The sequence below is a fragment of the Pseudorca crassidens genome, chromosome 13 (genome assembly GCF_039906515.1).
Source record: "Pseudorca crassidens isolate mPseCra1 chromosome 13, mPseCra1.hap1, whole genome shotgun sequence".
In the NCBI taxonomy this organism is placed as follows: Eukaryota; Metazoa; Chordata; class Mammalia; order Artiodactyla; family Delphinidae; genus Pseudorca; species Pseudorca crassidens.
This window is the reverse complement of record NC_090308.1, coordinates 81,085,813-81,107,403: the sequence shown is the minus strand read 5'-3', so window position 1 is coordinate 81,107,403 and position 21,591 is coordinate 81,085,813. Positions and strand designations below refer to the sequence as shown.

Sequence of the window (21,591 nt, the reverse complement as noted above, 5' to 3'; positions counted from 1 at the left end):
GATGAAGGAGAAAAACCTGCAACCAAGATTACTCTACCCAGCAAGGATCTCATTCAGATTTGATGGAGAAATTAAAACATTTACAGACAAGCAAAAGCTGAGAGAGTTCAGCACCACCAAACCAGCTTTACAACAAATGCTAAAGGAACTTCTCTAGGCAAGAAACACAAGAGAAGGGAAAGACCTACAATAACGAACCCAAAACAATTAAGAAAATGGGAACAGGAACATACATATCGATAATTACCTTAACTGTAAATGGACTAAATGCTCCCACCAAAAGACACAGATTGGCTGAATGGATACAAAAACAAGACCCTTATATATGCTGTCTATAAGAGACCCACTTCAGACCCAGAGACACATACAGAGTGAAAGTAAGAGGATGGAAAAAGATATTCCATGCAAATGGAAGCCAAAAGAAATCTGGAGTAGCAATTCTCATATCAAACAAAATAGACTTTAAAATAAAGACTATTAGAAGAGACAAAGAAGGACACTACATAATGATCAAGGGATCGATCCAAGAAGAAGATATAACAATTGTAAATATTTATGCACCCGACATAGGAGCACCTCGATACATAAAGCAAATACTAACAGCCATAAAAGGGGAAATCGACAGTAACACATTCATAGTAGGGGACTTTAACACCCCACTTTCACCAATGGACAGATCATCCAAAATGAAAATAAATAAGGAAACACAAGCTCTAAAGGATACATCAAACAAGATGGACTTAATTGATATTTATAGGACATTCCATCCAAAAACAACAGAATACACATTTTTCTCAAGTGCTCATGCAACATGCTCCAGGATAGATCATATCTTGGGTCACAAATCAAGCCTTCGTAAATTTAAGAAAATTGAAATTGTATCAAGTATCTTTTCTGACCACAATGCTATGAGACTAGATATCAATTATAGGAAAAGATCTGTAAAAAATACAAACACACGGAAGCTAAACAATACACTACTTAATAACGAAGTGATCACTGAAGAAATCAAAGAGGAAATTAAAAAATAACTAGACACAAATGACAATGTAGACATGACGTCCCAAAACCTATGGGATGCAGTAAAAGCAGTTCTAAGAGGGAATTTTATAGCAATACAATCCTAACTTAAGAAACAGGAAACATCTCGAATAAACAACCTAACCTTGCACCTAAAGCAATTAGAGAAAGAAGAACTAAAAAATCCCAAAGTTAGCGGAAGGAAAGAAATCATAAAAATCAGATCAGAAATAAATGAAAAAGAAATGAAGGAAATGATAGCAAAGATCAATAAAACTAAAAGCTGGTTCTTTGAGAAGATAAACAAAATTGATAAACCATTAGCCAGACTCCTCAAGAAAAAAAGGGAGAAGACTCAAATCAATAGAATTAGAAATGAAAAAGGAGAAGTAACAACTGAAACTGCAGAAATACAAAAGATCATGACAGATTACTACAAGCAACTCTATGCCAATAAAATGGACAACATGGAAGAAATGGACACATTCTTAGAAATGCACAACCTGCCAAGCCTGAATCAGGAAGAAATAGAAAATATGAACAGACCAATCACAAGCACTGAAATTGAAACTGTGATTAAAAATCTTCCAACAAACAAAAGCCCAGGACCAGATGGCTTCACAGGTGAATTCTATCAAACATTTAGAGGAGAGCTAACACCTACCCTTCTCAAACTCTTCCAAAATATAGCACAGGGAGGAACACTCGCAAACTCATTCTCCGAGGCCACTATCACCCTGACACCAAAACCAGACAAGGATGTTACAAAGAAAGAAAACTACAGGCCAATATCACTGATGAACATAGACGCAAAAATCCTCAACAAAATACTAGCAAACAGAATCCAACAGCACATTAAAAGGATCATACACCATGATCAAGTGGGGTTTATTCCAGGAATGCAAGGATTCTTCAATATATGCAAATCAATCAACGTGATACACCATATTAACAAATTGAAGGAGAAAAACCATATGATCATCTCAATAGATGCAGAGAAAGCTTTTGACAAAATTCAATACCCATTTATGATAAAAACCCTGCAGAAAGTAGGCATAAAGGGAACTTTCCTCAACATAATAAAGGCCATATATGACAAACCCACAGCCAACATCGTCCTTAATGGTGAAAAACTGAAACCATTTCCACTAAGATCAGGAACAAGACAAGGTTGCCCACTCTCACCACTCTTATTCAACATAGTTTTGGAAGTTTTAGCCCCAGCAATCAGAGAAGAAAAGGAAATAAAAGGAATCCAAATCGGAAAAGAAGAAGTAAAGCTGTCACTGTTTGCAGATGACATAATACTATACATAGAGAATCCTAAAGATGCTACCAGAAATCTACTAGAGCTAATCAATGAATTTGGTAAAGCAGCAGGACACAAAATTAATGCACAGAAATCTCTGGCATTCCTATACACTAAGGATGAAAAATCTGAAAGTGAAATCAAGAAAACACTCCCATTTGCCATGGAAACAAAAAGAATAAAATATCTAGGAATAAACCTACCTAAGGAGACAAACGACCTGTATGCAGAAAATTATAAGACACTGATGAAAGAAATTAAAGATGATACAAATAGATGGAGAGAGGGCTTCCCTGGTGGCGCAGTGGTTGAGAGTCCGCCTGCCGATGCAGGGGATGTGGGTTCGTGCCCCGGTCTGGGAGGAGCCCACATGCCGCGGAGCGGCTGGGCCCGTGAGCCATGGCCACTGAGACTGCTCGTCCGGAGCCTGTGCTCTGCAATGCGAGAGGCCACAACAGTGAGAGGCCTGTGTACCGCAAAAAAAAAAAAAAAAAAAAAAGATGGAGAGATATACCATGTTCTTGGATTGGAAGAATCAACATTGTGAAAATGACTCTACTACCCAAAGCAATCTACAGATTCAATGCAATCCCTATTAAGCTACCAATGGCATTTTTCACAGAACTAGAACAAAAAATTTCACAATTTGTATGGAAACACAAAAGACCCCGAATAGCCAAAGGAATCTTGATAACGAAAAACGGAGTTGGAGGAATCAGGCTCCCTGACTTCAGACTATACTACAAAGCTACAGTAATCAAGACAGTATGGTACTGGCACAAAAACAGAAATATAGATCAATGGAACAGGATAGAAAGCCCAGAGATAAACCCACGCACATATGGTCACCTTATCTTTGATAAAGGAGGCAGGAATGTACAGTGGAGAAAGGACAGTACTTCAATATGTGGTGCTGGGAAAACTGGACAGGTACATGTAAAAGTATGAGATTAGATCACTCCCTGACACCATACACAAAAATAAGCTCAAAATGGATTAAAGACCTAAATGTAAGGCCAGACACTATCAAACTCTTAGAGGAAAACACAGGCAGAACAGTCTATGACATAAATCACAGCAAGATCCTTTTTGACCCACCTCCTAGAGAAATGGAAACTAAAATAAAAAGAAACAAATGGGACCTAATGAAACTTCAAAGCTTTTGCACAGTAAAGGAAACTATAAACAAGACCAAAAGACAACCCTCAGAATGGGAGAAAATATTTGCAAATGAAGCAACTGACAAAGGATTAATCTCCAAAATTTATAAGCAACTCATGCAGCTCAATAACAAAAAAACAAACAACCCAATCCAAAAATGGGCAGAAGACCTAAATAGACATTTCTCCAAAGAAGGTATACAGACTGCCGGCAAACACGTGAAAGAATGCTCAACATCATTAATCATTAGAGAAATGCAAATCAAAACTACGAGATATCACGTCATACCAGTCAGAATGGCCATTATCTAAAAATCTAGAAACAATAAATGCTGGAGAGGGTGTGGAGAGAAGGGAACACTCTTGCACTGCTGGTGGGAATGTGAATTGGTACAGCCACTATGGAGAACAGTATGGAGGTTCCTTAAAAAACTACAAATAGAACTACCATATGACCCAGCAATCCCACTACTGGACATATACCCTGAGAAAACCATAATTCAAAAAGAGTCATGTACCAAAATGTTCACTGCAGCTCTATTTACAATAGCCCGGAGATGGGAACAACCTAAGTGACCATCATCAGATGAATGGATAAAGAAAATGTGGCACATATCTACAACGGAATATTACTCAGCCATAAAAAGAAACGAAATTGAGGTATCTGTAATGAGGTGGATGGACCTAGAGTCTGTAACACAGAGTGAAGTAAGTCAGAAAGAGAAAGACAAATACCGTATGCTAACACATATATATATGGAATTTAAGAAAAAAAAATGTCATGAAGAGCCTAGGGGTAAGACAGGAATAAAGACACAGAACTACTGGAGTATGGACTTGAGGATATGGGGAGGGGGAAGGGTAAGCTGTGACAAAGTGAGAGAGAGGCATGGACATATATACACTTCCAAACGTAAAACAGATAGCTAGTGGGAAGCAGCCGCATAGCACAGGGAGATCAGCTAGGTGGTTTGTGACCACCTAGAGGGGTGGGATAGGGAGGGTGGGAGGGAGGGATTTGCAAGAGGGAAGAGATATGGGAACATATGTATATGTATAACTGATTCACTTTGTTATAAAGCAGAAACTAACACACCATTGTAAAGCAATGATACTCCAATAAAGATGTAAAAAAAAAAAAAAAAAGAAGAAGAATCCTAACCAAGGAAGCAAAATATTTGTACACTGAAAACTATAAAACACTGCTGCAAGAAATTAGAGAAGGCATAAATAACTGGAATGATGTCTCATGTTCATGGACTCACAGACTTAATATTGTCAAGATACCAATACTACCCAAAGCAATGTGCACATTTAATGCAATCCCCCTCAAAACTCCGGTGGTTTTTGCAGAAATAGAAGAATCCATCCTACAATCAAATGGAATCGTAGGAGACCCCAAATAGTCCAAAAAATCTTGAAAAAGAAAGCTGAAGGACCCATACTTCCTGATTTTAAAACTTACTTGAAATCAACAGTAACCGAAACAGTATGGAACTGGCATAAAGACAGACATATCGACTAGTGGAGTAGAATAAAGGGCTTAGAAATAAACGGTCACATATATACGGTCAAATGACTTTTAGCAAGGGTGCCAATACCATTCAATGGGGAAAGGACAGTCCTTTCAACAAATGGGGCTGGGAAAAACTAGATATCCACATGCAAAAGATACCATGTAATATTTTGTACAAAAATTAACTCCAAATGAATCAACATTAATTATCTAATCAAAAGAGCTAAAATTTTGCAACCTATTAGAAGAAAACACAGGGGGAAGGCTTCATGACATTGAATTTGGCAACAATTTTTTTGGTCATGATACCAAAAGCACAGGCAACAAAAGAAAAAAATAGATAAGCTGAACTCCATCAAAATTTAAAACTTCAGGACACTATCAACAGAATAAAAAAGCACCTCTCAGAATGGGAGAACATATTTGCAAATCACATATCTGATACAGGACTAATATCCAGAATATATAAAGAACTCCTAAAGCTCAACAAAAACAAACAAACCTAATTCCAAAATCGGCAAAGGACACGAACAGACATTTCTCCAGAAAAGATATACAAATAGTACAAGCGCAAGAAAAAAATGGTCAGCATCACTAATCACTAGGGAAATATAAATCAAAACCATGAGATATCACCTCACATCCCTTAGGTTGTCTATTACAAAAAATAAACAACAGTTGGTAAAACAGTATGGCAGTTCCTCAAAAATTTAGATGCAGAATTACCATATTTTCCACTTCTGAATATGTACACATAAAAGCATTGAAAGCAGACACTCAAACACATATTTGTATACCAACGTTCAAAGATGCATTCGCAACAACCGAAAGGTGGAAACAACCCGGCATCCGTTGGTGGTTGAAAGGATAAACAAAATATCATCCGTACATACGACGGAATAGTTTTCAACCTTAAAAAGGAATGGAATTTTGATACGTGCTACGATGTGGATCAACTTTGAAGACATTACATAAAATAAAATAAGCCAGACCCCAAGGGACAGATATTGCATGATTCTACCGCATAGGAGGTACCTGGGATAGCGCAATTCATAGAGACAGAAAGTAGATTATAGGTTATGAGGGGCTGGAAGGGAGGGCCATTGGGGAGTTATTGTTTAAAGGGTACAGAGTTTCAGTTTGGATGACGAAAAAGTTCTGGAGATGGACAGAGGTGATGACTGCACAACAGAGGGGATGTACTCAAACGCCACGGATCTGCACACTTAAAAATGGTTAAAATGGTAAACTTCACGTTACACATATTTTACCATAATAAAAATTCTAAAACGCATACTCAACTTTTGTTTCTGCCCCACGGCCCTTGCCAAGGAGGGAAGAGAGACATAACAAGAAACAGAGAATAGGCGTTTGCTTTTAAATGTCATCGGATTTCCAAGAGCAACCAAATGAATGCCTGTATTTTAATCTACAGGACCATCAACTGGTTTTCAGAGGAAACTCTGGAGTGCCGTTAAACCACAAATCATCACCCACAGACACCACAAGCACTGTCAACACGACTTTATATTAACGCTTTGGGGGTTTTAAAAAAATTATTTAAAATGAATTTTTCTTGGAGTATTGTTGATGTACAGTGTTGTGCTAGTTTCAGGTGTACAGCAAAGTGAACCAGTTATACATGTACATATATCCACTCTTTTTTAGATTCTGTTTCCATACAGGCCATGTCAGAGTGTTGAGTAGAGTTCCCTGTGTCATACAGCAGGTTCTTATTATGTTTCTGTTTTTAAATCTTTTTAAAATCCCTAAACAGAGGGGAAAGGCAAGACCAGAACAGGTAAAGAGCATAAAACCTGTCTTTTGAGTATGCCCAGCAGGGATCAAAGGCAATTAGCAAGAGCCCCACGCCCCAGCTCTCTGCAAAGTGGGAGCCCGAGCTTCTCTGCAAAGCAAGGCTGCAGCTCCCCTGGCAGAGAGACTTCCCAAGGACGCCTCGAGCACTTTCGCCAGCGTGAACAGATGCAGTGGAGGAACTTTTCAAAGTTACAAAAATATCCCCAAACTGTCACTTGACCTTTAAGAAGGACACGCATTTTAGTCTTGCAACGTGGAGTTTATCTAGATGATAACGTGTCCACACGTGGACCCTTCGGCCGACTGCTGGGGCTGTGCAGGCACGGCAGCAGGGGGCGCTGGGGCATCGTGTCTTCTGCAGCCTCTCCCCAGCTCCTGGGGCCAGGCCCTGGGCACAGCAGATGTCCAGGTGGGTTGGGAAGCTGCCCTTCTGACCCACGTGACACATGTATCCCCTCACGGAGTCCCTACAACTGTACACGTCACCCCCAGGCCCGTGGGGAAGCTGAATAGTAGGGCTTCTCTTCATTTGTAAAAAGGACACCCTGGTTCCCGCCTTAGACACACGAGGAGAATTAAACATCTCAGCGCCTAACATGGGGCCTAGCACACAGCAAAGGGTCAACACCTCTGCGGTCACGAGGGCTGAGGGCCGAGGGCTTTGGCTCGGCCGGGCCTGGAGCCCACAGTTTCCAGTTCCTAACTTAATGCTCCTTCTACCAAAACAGCAGTTTTCAGGCTGGGGGTGCCTGGGCCTCGGGCGTCTACGAAGACTCTCCTGGACCATGTGAGCGCAGATACCTTTAAGGGGACACGTTCTCAACCCCTGGGCCACCCTGCATACGCTCCCCTAAATCTGCTCCTTGGATGGAGGGGCAGGTCCTGCCTTTCATCCATCCTTGTCCCAGTTGGCCTGCTCCAGCTTCATATCCATCCTGGATCATATTAAATGTGCTCCAGGACCAGACAAAGGCAGTTAGAAATACTGCTGTCTTATCAAGAAAACTAACCTCTCTAATGAATGGGTAATAAGTCCTTTTAGAAGACAGAAGGTTTCGACATTTTCTTCAACAAAATTGAACGAATGTCATCCATAGATTATTAAAATCATTTTTGCTAAGAGATCAACATATGACTTTCGGCTTAGAACTTGAGGGTTCAAAAACGTGAAGAACTCTGCTAGAAGAAAATGCTTTCCATCTTATTTACTTCTTCATCCAAACAAGGGTGACCCAATGGCAACCAAACTTCTGCCGAGCCCCACCTCCTTCTAGTAATAAGTAACACTCAACAACGATACAAAGTATGTATCAACAGCAACAAAATGCTTCACCTATTTCAGTAAGAAATCAAGTTCCAAGAAATGCAGCTTTTATACTTAATTCTACAACTCTGTAACATTTATGTTGTTTTGATGACTTGTTTACACCTCCTAATTATATTGTTAACCCAAACCTACAGAGACCTTTTTTTATTGAAGTATAGTTGATTTGCAATATTATATTAGTTTCAGATGTACAACAGAGTGATTCACTATAATACACTGGAAATCACGTGCTTTGCAGCTATTTTAAATGATTTTTAAAATGTAGACATCAATTTGAAAATACCCTAGAGGGCATGTAATTTTACCGAATTCTTTTAGGAGTTATATGAACAGAAAATATCAAAGACCCCTGGGTGTGATCACACTTCTGGTCAGAGACTAACCTGAATGGCGCAGACTCTGTGAAGAAAGAACAGGGAGAGGAGAGAGCCATCGGCACCCATACAGCCCAGAAGGTGCCCAGGGACCTGCGGACGGACAGATGGGGCCACACGCACGCACGCAGCCCCCACTCCAACGGCTACGTCTTCCCCAGGATGGCAGGAAATGGGCTATAAAATGTTTTTATTTATGAAAATTTAAGCAACATTTGAAAAACCAGAAAGCAGCTCGGGGTGAACCTCCCCGTAAGTGCCAGGCGGCGGATACCCCTCAGTGTTCCAGCCAAGGCTGGAGGGGCCTGGGCACAGGGAAAGCCTGTCCAGTCGATCCTCCCTGCTTCCTCTGTCAACAGGTGCTGGGGAGCCCGATACAGCTAACCTTCCCACCCAGCAGACGACCCTTAAAAAATCAAGCTATTGCTTCTAATCATGTGCCTGAAAAGTGGATTCATTTCATTCCTATTAAGCTGTGCCCTCCTTTGTAACATGTTGCCTCTTTGATTCGTGCATTCATGGCAGAAAAAAACTATCATGTAAAACACCCTAGGTCCACGCCAGAGGCTGGGGCCCCAACCGTAACTAACACGCACACCCAGGAGCTGCAGGAAGTTGCGTGTATGCCCTGCTCTGAGACCCAGGCACGCCAACCTGCGACCTTGCACACACTCCCCAGCCAGCCCCACACCTCCTGACCCGCAGGAGGACATCCTTCTACATCCTCCCAGCCTAAAACCTCCTTAAGCTGCTTTCTACTCTCTCCCATCTCACCTCCTCCAGGACCCTTTATCGACAAGCCCTCTTTAACTCCTGTCTCGCTAATCACCGTCCTAACCCAGCGGTGTAATTCAGATCCCCAATTTCCCAGTTCCCCCAGATACAGACTAACTTGGGAAAATCAAGCACTTCTACCCCCTCCTCCCCTCCAGGCCTCCAGAAACTCCGTCCAGATTTCAGGAGCAGAGGACTCAGAGGCAGTTACCCAAGTGGGACAGCGCAGCTCTGCGGGAGACCCGTCACCCGGGCAGCCACCGCAGGGAAGCAGGGGAAAAGAACGTTTATGGAAGCACCCTAAGTGCCCATCATTGGATGAATGGATAAAGAAGATGTGGCACATATATACAATGGAATATTACTCAGCCATAAAAAGAAACGAAGTTGAGTTATTTGTAGTGAGGTGGTTGGACCTAGAGTCTGTCATACAGAGTGAAGTAAGTCAGAAGGAGAAAGACAAATACCGTATGCTAACACATATATATGGAATCTAAGGGAAAAAAAAGGTCATGAAGAACCTAGGGGTAAGACGGGAATGGAGACACAGACCTACTAGAGAATGGACTGGAGGATATGGGGAGGGGGAAGGGTAAGCTGGGACAAAGTGTGAGAGAGGCATGGACATATATACACTACCAAACGTAAAATAGATAGCTAGTGGGAAGCAGCCACATAGCACAGGGAGATCAGCTCGGTGCTTTGTGACCACCTAGAGGGGTGGGATAGGGAGGGTGGGAGGGAGGGAGACACAAGAGGGAGGGGATATGGGAACATATGTATAACTGATTCACTTTGTTATAAAGCAGAAACTAACACACCATTGTAAAGCAATTATACCCCAATAAAGATGTTAAAACAATGTTTATAAGGCACCTCTGTTCAGTACTGGGGGCCATCGTAGTAGGGCAGGCAACCCTCGCCTATGTCCCACGACCTCTGGGCGGTGAAGCTGGACTTGAACGTGGGGCTGTTTAACCCCCAAGCTCCCGCTCGAGCCCCCCACCAGCCTCCAGCCTCACACGTGGGAAGCGGGCACACCCCCCGCGGGCTCCACACCCCTCCCCTCGCCCTCAAGGCATCCACAGGGACGCCTGGCTACACACTAATGTTCACGGGTCTCTCTCCCCCTCTCCTCAGCACTGAAAGCTCTCAGAGTCAGAGCAGGGGCCAATTTTTCTTCCAGTTACTACTTAAAGGGCTCAGTGTAACCCTAGCCCCACACACAGACTTCAAGGCTATGATCTGACTGACAGTCCCTGTGCGGGGGCCCCTTTCCAGGAACAGCCTCCTTCGGGAGGGAACAGAGTCCCTCAGCTCCAAAGCTTCCTACAATCCACTCAGTTTTGAGTGAGCATTTACTAAATGCCAGACACTAGAGACACAGCAGTGAACAGAAGAAAATTCCTACCTTCACAGAGTTTATATTCTAGCGGGAGAGACAGTGAACTGCAACACACATGCTGCACTCCGTTACATAAAGTGACGTTAGCTGCCACAATGAATCACAACTGTCTACATTAACAATTCCTTGGTACAACTAGATGGACAAATATATATATCTACATTTTTTCTATTAATTTACTACCCACCTAATCCAAGTTCTAATTAAGAACGTAAAGGTCAAAGCTTTGCCTGATGGAGCATCTGAAAAGCAGATGTAAAAAAGTAAAGGCATGTCCCTCACACTGCTGTGTCCACACTTTCCAAATTCACAGACTGTTGGCGAGCATGGCTTTCTCTGCCTGGAGGGCTCTTTCCTCCCTGCCCCATGCCCCACCCAGCCCTCCTCCTTTAGGTGTCAGCTCACATGTCACTCCCTCCTACAACTCACAGCTCCATCAGGGCCTCTGCTTTACCCACCCAGGTACCTGCATTTCTCTCAACAGGCACTGATCTTAGTGTGCGGATGTGGTCCAGATGCTCAATCTGAGAGGGCGGGGACGCTCTGCGTTCACAGCGGTGTTCCGCCTTGCAGTAACTAACACAGTACCCGGCACATAGTAGGTGCTCAATTAACATCTGTTAAGTGGAGGAGGATACCAATTCATTACGTTCAAATATCTTCTGAACATGGTCATGTTTAATTAAGCCCAAGTAGGCACAAGGAATCTGGCACAGTGATACCCTATTACTGCTAGAATACACTTAGATCAGGGAAAACCCAGTTAATGGCGAACATTCAGCATTTAGCACATGCAGCTTTCATTACAGAGATGAAGAGACAATTGACAAATGCCTACCATTTGGGCGGCAGGAACGACGGTCTTAGATCCTGCACGTAACTCACATACTGTCTAAAGTTCTCTTTCCACTGATGGAGGAGATGGGGGGGGGGCAAAAACAACTGAGTTTTTAGTTATTTGGGGAAAAAGACCAAATAATCTGACTTTTGGTAAAGAACAGCCATCCTCAAGGTTTTCCTAGGATGCAAAAAGACTCAGCTCAGGATTTACTAATTTTGTTTTTAATCCAGGGAAATTTCTAGTACCAGAAGAATCAGACCATTAACAAACCTCCTACCCACAAGGGAGTCGTCTGGTGAATCTGTGAGTGCGGGCCAGCAGTGGTCAGTATAATGACCACCTCAAAGGTTCCTACAAGCTCATCTTGTGCTCCAGGGGTGGGCGGGGGGCTGCCCCAGCGCCCATGGGAGGAAGCAACTGGCAGGGGTGTGTCACCCACACCAGCTGCAGCTCAGACTGGCTGAGGTCCCCAGCCCCGCTCCTCTGTCCTGATGGTAAACCACTGAGCCCACCTGGAACAATCCAGCATCACCCCCCATCATCATTCTATCCTGAAAATTATTCTTCCCTTCAATCTGTCTGCCCTGACAGGGTACACGCCCAGCAGATACCGTTGCTGATGTACACATATCAACTGAGGAAAAAAAAATTAATGTGTCATCTTCTTGCAGAAATTAATTCTTACCTGTTCCCAGGAATATACAGTTCAAGAACATATAAGACTACAGGTTACGCACTAACTTGGCAGTTTTCACCTGACTTGAAAAAATAATCTAAAAATCAAACGGTCTCTTGGTGAGACAGGGAGGAGGCAAAATTTCCATAAGATCCAATGACATCAGGAAGAAAAGGTCAAGAGAGAACATGAGAAGTTGACAACAGCCCAGAAGACAGACCCATATCTAAAACTGCATCACTTTGCTGCACACCTGAGATGAACACAACATTGTAAATCAACTAGATCTCAATACAAACAAGTTAATTAATATAAATGCTTAGAAAAGAAGACAGACCGAGTTCAAGTACGGCAGAAGCTAGAATGGTATCAGAGGACTCCGGTGATCGGACGCTTTACTCGTCACAACGACACGCACCCACCTGACTATACACGTTAGTGGGATGGGTTGCAGGGCGTCAGAGGGCAGGCTCCAGAACCGGGGCACTGGGCCCCCCATCCTGTCTCGGAACAGCTCCATGACCTTGTAAGCCACTTCCTGCTACTTCAGCTCTTCTGTAAACGGGGGACGCTGATTTTAGCGATCCGGGTAACGACTATATTAGATTCAGGCTGTATTTTTAAAAGTCCCTGCACTCACCAGAGAACTGTGTTCATGCCTAAACATTAGCATTAGGACGGTGGAGAATGGGGGCCATACTAGAGCCTACCTCAGGGGCTGATGTGAGGATCAAATGAACTAATACACGTAAAACCCTAAATATGGTTCGTGGCCCACAGTAAGTGCTCATTTTGCTTGTATCCATGGTAAAGGGTATCTCACACATTTATTTAAAGTTGTCCCCAAAAATGACCTGGTACGAACAATGGATTATCTTAGTTTATTTCTATGAACTGGAAATCTAAACCTGCCTACTTAGCGGCCTACCTACCTACCTAGGGATTGGTATGACGATTTTATTTGTGTTTCAGGGGAGAATTTGATAACTACGCAAAACTTAAATGGCATGCTTCAACAGCACTGCAAATCAAAGATAAATAATGTTATCTTAATTTATGCAGACCAAGCAAATATTTCATCAGAGTCCAAGAGGTCTGAATAGATATCTCTGAAGATTATTGAATTCTGTACCAAAAAACCCCCACTACTTGAGTAGCACCTGGAATAGTTAATAAATAAGGCCGTCGACTTCAGTTCTTCTATTCTGCTTCCGTAGCATGCCTTAAAAGCAATTACTATTCCACTACTGTTCACACAAGAAAATTTACAAGCCTGCAATCCAGAGGCAAGTGGGGTAGATGGAAGAAAATGGAGTCGCCCACTAGTTTCCAGGAAGCTTCAGACAAAGTCTAAATGCTTAAAAGACACACATTCATTGTAGCTGACAACAGCCCGGACGTGCCTTCATGTCTATTCATGAGACAGAATAATCGGTGAAAAGTAGGTTGGAGGACGAAGAATGGGAAAAAGACAATAGGAAGAGGCAGAAGAGAGAAGGCCTTTTAAACCCAGAGTTATTTCTGGCCCATTAAAATATCAAAATCCAAATGAAAACTGCTGGTGTCCAAGGAGAACCCTGTCAAAAAGGAACCACAGCTCAAGTACTGTCCACCCAGCGGGAGTAAAGAAAACGTACAGATTTAACACTGATAGCCTAAGAAAGCTGCCCGTAGTTTTATAAATCCAGTTTACACAATTCTCACATTTGATCAGACTTATGGTGTGGCTATTAACATGCTTTTAGGTGGGAAGAAAGAAAACACAAGGGGAGCATTTCAGGTAAAATCGTCGTTGGATGCTACCCCCTAAGAGAATCTTTGAGGTTTCTTCACTTTGAAAAGATAAACATCCCACACCAAGTAACTGCGTCAGGGGAAAAAGGAAAGGGAGATCTCCTGTCTCCTTTCAGGAAATACATCCAGAATCTACTATTTAGGGGGAAAGTGCCGAACACTGTAAATCTGAACATCCTTTGGATTAGGGGCTCCAGTGAGCTGCATGTAAAGGGAGGAACATATGTATAAATGATCAGAAAAGAGCAGGACAAACTCGCCCTCACCACTCCCGGCACACAAACCGCTTCACTGCACCCAACACAGCATCCAACAAAGGGCCTCTCTAGTTCACTGCTTGCCAGAAACGTCTTCCAAAGCCGGTCTCATTAACTGAGCCCTTTCCTGAGCCCCTAAGGTGTTTTCAGAGTCAGCTTGTCTTTCAGCCTCACCTCGCTCAATTTAAAGTTGTAAAAGTTTCATTTTCTTGCTTGGAAAGTGCCCTTTTTTAACCTCTCAACTCAACGGGTTTCCCAAGGTGAAAGTAACTTCACCTGAAAGGCGGCTGCTTTGAACTCGAGAGAGCTTGGAAGGTTTTCCAGCAAAGGACACAAACCTGATCAATAGCGTTATTGAAAACGTGACCAGCTACAGTCCCGTAGGTCTGTGGCTGCCATTTTTACGAAAGCCGTGTACATCCTTTGCGAATCAGCGCTTCCGGAGAGCTATGTCGATGGGGTGTGCAGGCGGCGGGCAGCAGGGTTACCCGGGAGCCACGGTGCCAAACCCCATCAAGGCCACAGGAAGAGGCCATGCTGAGTTACTGGCAACGTGGAAAACTCCAGGCACCTCCTTCTCCAATGGACAGCCCAGCTTCTGCGGCTACAATTCACACAGCTTCATTTGCAAATGATTTGGCTATTAAGCATAGGATTGTTCGATGCAAATATTTCTTTCCTGGTGGCACAGCTCAGTTGAAAGGGGAGCCTGAGAATTAGCTAGCTGGATGGGAGAAGAAGGCTCCATTCCAGTTACCAGGGAGGAATAATTGGACACAGGGAGCCTATTGCACCTTTCATTTAATTTGGAGAACTTTCAGCTTTTACTTGCCTTCATTTGCAGCCAATGCTTAGTGAGCTCATTTGTACCTGGTTCATTTTCCTCCTTTTATCTTATCTGTGTTAACATCAACCGTGGAAATGAGGGGCACCATGAATAAAAGATGAAGGTTAACTCAGGACACTCTTTCCTAAGGTACTGTGAATTACTTAAAAATGAATTTGTGTGTGCACCACAGAAAGGGCTTAGATGTACGCCTGGCCCTACAGCATCCCTGATCAGCACCTGCCCTCCCACCCAAGGAGCTGTAGTTTTTAGATGTTTTAACTGGTCCTACCTTTTCTCCAAGAGAGCACTGTCTAGACTGCAATCCACATGGAATCATTATTCCCAGAACTGGTGGAGAGTAGGCCAGCTCATTAATGCACAAGACTAAGGATGCATAAACTCCACTAATCTGACTTTTTAGAGAGTGCAATCCTGCTTGCCGTGAAAAGAATGTGCTGTAAAAGAAGACTGCATGTCTCAACACAGATGCCTGGTGAACACAGAGATGCCTGCTTTGTCCAAAAACACTGTGCTGGGGGAGGGATGGTGGGTGAGAAGGGGATTAGTCCCAAAATGCCTGTCTGGGAGGAACCTCCAGGAGCTACAGAACTTAAATTCTAAGTGTATCATGCATGTTATGCTTTTTAAAAAATCCCTTCTCTTGTTTATTTCGTATATGTGGCACCGCTCCTTAATTAACAGTTGCACATGCTCTTAAGTTGATTTTGAATATTTCATTACTTCCAACTGTACAAAACGTTAGTGTCTTGAAAGTTTTGCATTTCTTTCCTATATAGTTTCCTCTCAGCCAAAGCTATTTTTTTCTCCTTACCCTCGCCTCTTTCTTTTATCTTCTCTCTCTCTTTTCTCCCCCATGGACCAATTAAAAAAACCCTACTGCATTCTTCTGCTGCTTCATATCCACCACCACCAAGCCTTCCTTTCAGTTTGGGAAACATCAAAGGAAGACTGTGTTCTGAGCCATTTCTCTGCCCGTCTGTGCTAACTCTGTGCCAATTCAATCCAATACCTCACACCAACTGGCTAGAAGCTGGAAGAAACTGAAACTCACGGCTCTTCATAGCCCGTCCCCTTAAAAGGTTAATTAATAATAATGTTCAGTATTTTGCTTACATAAGACCACACATTTTCACAGGTAGGGCAACTTCCAAGTTGTAGAAGAAGGAAAAAAGACTTTGGGTGACAAAGCGATAAAGAGGCATGGACATATATACACTACCAAATGTAAAATAGATAGCTAGTGGGAAGCAGCCGCATAGCACAGGGAGATCAGCTCGGTGCTTTGTGACCACCTGGAGGGGTGGGATAGGGAGGGTGGGAGGGAGGGAGACGCAAGCGGGAAGAGATATGGGAACATATGTATATATATAACTGATTCATTTTGTTGTGAAGCTGAAACTAACATACCATTGTAAAGCAATTATACTCCAATAAAGATGTTTAAAAATAAAAAAAAAATAAAAAAAAAAGACTTTGGGGTTTACGATAGCTAGTGGGAAGCAGCCACATAGCACAGGGAGATCTGCTAGGTGCTTTGTGACCACCTGGGGGGGTGGGGGGTGGGTGGGTGGGGATAATGAGGGTGGGAGGGAGGGAGACGCAGGAGGGAAGAGATATGGGGATATAATGTATATGTATAGCTGATTCACTTTGTTATAAAGCAGAAACTAACACACTCTGTAAAGCAATTATACTCCAATAAAGATGTTTAAAAAAAAAAACTAAACCTAAGATCCTACTAGAATATGATAAGCAATAAATAAATATTATTTTAAAAAAAGACTTTGGGGTTTAAAATGATGGTGTACTGAAATGTAAGGGTCTTTGCTTCAGAATACAAACCACGTCTTTTGGGGGCAAGAGTACGCAAACAGGATCACAATAAGAACCCAACTTAAAACATCAGATGATATCTCTAATCTTGGTTATAATGAAGACCATACTATAGATGACAAGCTTATTGATTTCTTCGGGGGGGAGGGAACATGTGAAGAAAGCCCTTCATCGCGAAAGCATGAAAAGAAAAGATGGGAGCAATGACTGGTCCTTTTATTCATGAAGCAGGAGAGGATGAATAGAAATGAAGGCAGCGGGCTTCCCTGGCGGCGCAGTGGTTGGGAGTCCGCCTGTCGATGCAGGGGACACGGGTTCGTGCCCCGGTCCGGGAAGATCCCACATGCCGCGGAGCGGCTGGGCCCGTGAGCCATGGCCGCTGGGGCTGCGCGTCCGAAGCCTGTGCTCCGCAACGGGAGAGGCCACAACAGTGAAAGGCCCGCGTACCGCAAAAAAAAGAAAAGAAAAAAAAAAGAAATGAAGGTAGCAATTGCCCTTAAGAAATGGATTTTTAAAGCCACACAGGCAGAAAAATTAAGCTGGAGAGGTACAGAATAGCTCCGTCCTGAGGTTATGAAAGCCAAACTGAGATATCTGGATGAAAGCATGGGACGTTTGTGACTTCTAGACGTACAGATTGTCCAGTTTACTTGGCGGAAGAGGAGGGATGATGGCGTCTCGAAGGCAGGATGTCAGGAATTTGGGGGAGAGGAAGGCAACAGTCCCACGATATATCAAAAAGCCCAAGATTTTTTTTCCGCTATATTTGTGGAAAAGGAACAAGAAAAGTGAAAAACTACGCAATCCAGCCTCATTTGCAGAACGCCCGCGCATGCGCACACACTCAGGCGGCAATATACCAGCCTCAAGAACTAACACCTGTTCTAACCGGGTGCCTGATGGCTTTGTGCACCTGTAGCCTCCAAGGGAAACTGTGCCATCGCAGCAGCAGCAGGCCGGGCTGCGCCGAGGACCTCATGGCGGGCACCAGGATGCAATGGTCCGGTGCCAGAGTGTCCAAAGAGGGTCCTAGAGAAGGGTAAGGAAAAGGAAACGGGCAGTCCAGCTAATACCTCGGACTGCAGAAAGACAGAACCACAGGGCAGGGCAGTCTCGACTCAGTTACCAGAGGGCTTCCTCTTAAAGGGGGTCATCTTTAGAGTCTGAAAGGGCCTTTGCGGGGTGCGGGAAGAGATGGAAGGAGGACCCCTTATAAGTCAGGGTTTTCTCTAGTAACCATTTCCGTGCCAGCGGACTGTACGAGAGAAATGTGTCTCTGATTTTTAGTTTCCTTCTCCACCGTCCTCCCGATATGGTTCTAGACTCAGAATCACACCTGTGTGCGCAGAAGGGCCTCGGAGACCACCGAGCCCGCCCCCAGTGCGCTGGGTCCCTCCCCGGTCTCTCCCGCAGCCCGGCCCCACGGAGCTCCATCCTCAGGTCGGACAGAGCCCAGCTCCTAGAAATCATCCCCGCGCCTCACACCTGCGCCACCGCCTCGGCCCAATCGTGGGGCCGGTGTGTGTGTGTCGGGGCGGGGGAGCAGCAAAGCCCCCGCCAGACTCCCTCCCCGAGTCACAGTGATCCTCCCACCCCCTCCACCCCCGGGGCCAGCGGGGGGCTGCGGAGCTCTGCGCCTGAAGTCCCGAGTGCGCGCCCGGGTAGGTGAGCACTGCCCAGCGCAGCGGCGTCAGGACCGGCACGCGGGGGCCCCTCCCGCCCGCCTGCCCCACCCCCCCGGCGGGGCGCGCCGGCCGCTACCTCCTGGAAGAGCTCGAGACTGTAGGTGTTGTCGTCGTCGGCGAAGAAGAGCACGCCGGGCTGCGCGCGCTGGTGCCCGTGCCTCTGGCGCAACCAGGCCAAGCCGGCGTTGCGCTGCTCGGTGGCGCGCGGCAGCCCGGGCCGCTTGTAGCGCCGCGGCGTGGGCACGTGCAGGTGCGTGCTGGGCAGCCCAGCGCGCGCCAGGAAGCGGCTCACCAGCTCGCTGCGCGCAGCCGCGTCCTCCACCAGGATCCAGTGCAGCTGCGCCACCTGGCGGAACGTGTTAGCCAGGCGTGTCAGCTCGGCCTTCTGCACCGGGCGGCTGTAGGTGGGCGTGATGGCATAGATGGTGGGCAGCGGCGGCTCGGGCGGCAGCGGCGGCGGCGGCCGCGACTCGTTGCGCTGCTCCCGGCCGCGCCCCGGGCCGCCCCGGCGGAGCGGGAGGCGGGCGCCCCCGCGGCCCCCGGCGTAGGGCGAGAAGTAGGGGCGCGGGGTGAGCGGGGGCGCGGGCCTACGCGTGTCCACGTCGAGCATGATGATGACGATCAGCATCCAGGGCAGGAGGATGAAGAAGCGGCTGAAGAGCACTGACTTCATGGTGCGCTCTCCCCCGGCCTCTCGGACGCCCCGGACCGGGGCGAGCCGGGGGACCCCAGCGCGCAGTTTGGACGGCGGCGGCGCCCGCGCTCAGGAAGCCGCGGTCCGCGCGCTCTCCACGGGGTGGGTAGCGGGGCGCTGCGGGGGTGTGGAGCCGGGCCTGGGGGATCCGCGCAGGTGCCGAGGAGCTCGGGCTGCAGGGCGGGCGGCGATGCCCCTACTCCGGGGAGTCGGCGGGAAGCGGGACGCGGTCCAGCCGCGCGCTGCCGGCCCCGGAGTTACGCCGAGCGCCGGGAAGGCGGCGATCCCACCGCGCTCTTTCCGGAGAGTGGGACCTGGGAGCCGTCCCGCGGCGCTGCTGGAAAAGGGACTCCAGCCGCGGGCCCCCGATGCGCTGCCGGGGGCACCTTCGAGGGCGGGGGGCAGGCGCCGAGGGCTCTCCTTCGTCACATCCCAGCCCCGGCGGCGAGGACCGAGGGCGACGCCGGGGATGCCGTGCGCCCAGCTCTGCTCGCGCGCCGCAGCGGAAGCCTGCACTCCGATGCCTCGCTCCGCTCTGCTCTTCGGAGAACCGCTCCCGGCTCCGGCAGCAAGATCCCAAAGCCAGGAAAGAAAGAAAAAGCGAGGGGCGGGGGCGCTGCGGACTCCAGCGTCCTCCCAGTGCTCCTGTGGGGAGACAGCAGCGCTGCTACTGGCAGAGAGGGGCCGCGAGGGGGAGGCGGGGAGGGGGCCCGGCCAGCCGGCTCCGGAGGCTGCTGCTGCACCGCCGGCGGGGAGCGAGAGGATGGTCCCCCCCACCCCGGGCGCCACGGCCTCGGGCAGGGGCTGGATGCTCGCTCGCCCGTCTCCACGCGCTCTTAGCTGTCTGAAACGCTACAGGGTCTTTGGAGACCAGCCAGGAAAACCCAGGCACGTGCGGAAAACTCGGGAGACCTCGGGTGGAGAGTGAGAGGAGAGGGGAGACGGGAGAGGGCGAAGGATGCCTTCTCTGGCGCCTGGCCGCGGGGTTCGTGTGCTGGGGGTGGACGGCACAGCGCCGACAAAAAGCGCTTTCACCCAAAGGCAGAGCTCAACAGAAGCCCCGGGAGACGGAGGGGTCCCTACACGGGTGTTTGGCTTGTGAGATAGCCCGGAAGAAAGAATCAATCCGAACGTTTGCTGCCTGACTGCAGTTAGATCATTGCGGGGAAATTCCTAAAACTCCAGCCGAGGACGTGGAACTTATTTTCCTTTCTTAATTTGGAGTCCGATTTCCTCACAGTTGGCTGCCGTCAGAATTATTCCTTTCGACCCGCCCAACGATCCTTTCGAGAAGGCCTGGGGAGTGGAATCACCTCGTTTTCTGGATGAGGAAGCTCCGAGGCTGGTGGCGTTGGCCCAGAGGAAACGGGACGCGGATGCCCCGAGTCTAGCCAGTGGCTTCTCTGCGCGGCCTGCAGAAGCCTCTCCCGACACAGCCCCTCCGGGCGGGCCGGCCCCCCTAGATGTAAGCATGGTGCGCTCGAAACCAAACGGAGCGCACGGCGACATGTGGGAACCATGACAGTGCCTGGAAGGCACGAGTAAACGTAGGCGCTTGGTCTGGATTTTTTCTATCTAGCGTACCCACTGGCTAAGTCCCTGGCTGTCTGTGATGGACGGGGATGAAAGAAGAAGGACCTTGCTTCGTAGTCACGTCCCGGGGAGGTGCTCGCACGCAGAGCAGCAGGAAAGCCTGTCCCCCCAGACTATGATAAATAATTTCTGAGCCTGTCTTCCCCTGGCTGTCTGTCTTCCTCAGGCTCGTTCACAAGTAAATCCCTGCGATCGCGCTCCGAGTGTGCGCGCGGGGAGCGCCCTGGGGCGGAGGCCCCTCTGTCCGGCGGTTCTGCCGCTCCTGGTTTTCTCAGGACCCGGAATCTGGTTCTGCCCGGCCCGGGATGCTGTGGTTGCTCCCACCCGTCCTCAGGCCCTGGCGCGTCCGTGAATTTCCCCAACTTCCCGCCCAGAGTCTGAAGCCTGAGAGTGAAATTTATAGATCTAACCCCGCCCGCCATCCTCGCAAGGGCTAACCTTCTCTCCCACTTCCCAGTATCACCTACAGCTCATACTTCACATCGGCGGATCACTGCCTCCAAGACATAGGACACAATGAGTCCATCGGACCCCTTCCCATGTTCGCGGATAGCTTAACGGGCCTGTGAAAATAGCACAACCTCGGGAAAACGCGTCCCGGTCAGGCCCCGGGCTTTCAAGGTCAGCATCCTGGGGGAGGCGGACGGACGAGGGTGGGGGAGGGG

The 21,591-nt window shown here is 47.1% G+C and overlaps 1 protein-coding gene across 2 annotated transcripts in view; it reads right to left on the bottom strand.

Moving 5' to 3' along the window:
* The window catches only part of B3GAT2 (beta-1,3-glucuronyltransferase 2), a 79,617-nt gene extending 60,169 nt beyond the window's left edge, over positions 1–19,448 (bottom strand). For both annotated transcript variants that reach the window (XM_067702849.1, XM_067702850.1), the window contains exon 1: positions 18,716–19,448. In XM_067702849.1, coding sequence (XP_067558950.1) covers positions 18,716–19,312 — 597 coding nt within the window. In that variant the 5' untranslated portion in view covers positions 19,313–19,448. The remainder of the gene's footprint in view (positions 1–18,715) is intronic.
* Between the last annotated feature and the right edge of the window lie 2,143 nt (positions 19,449–21,591).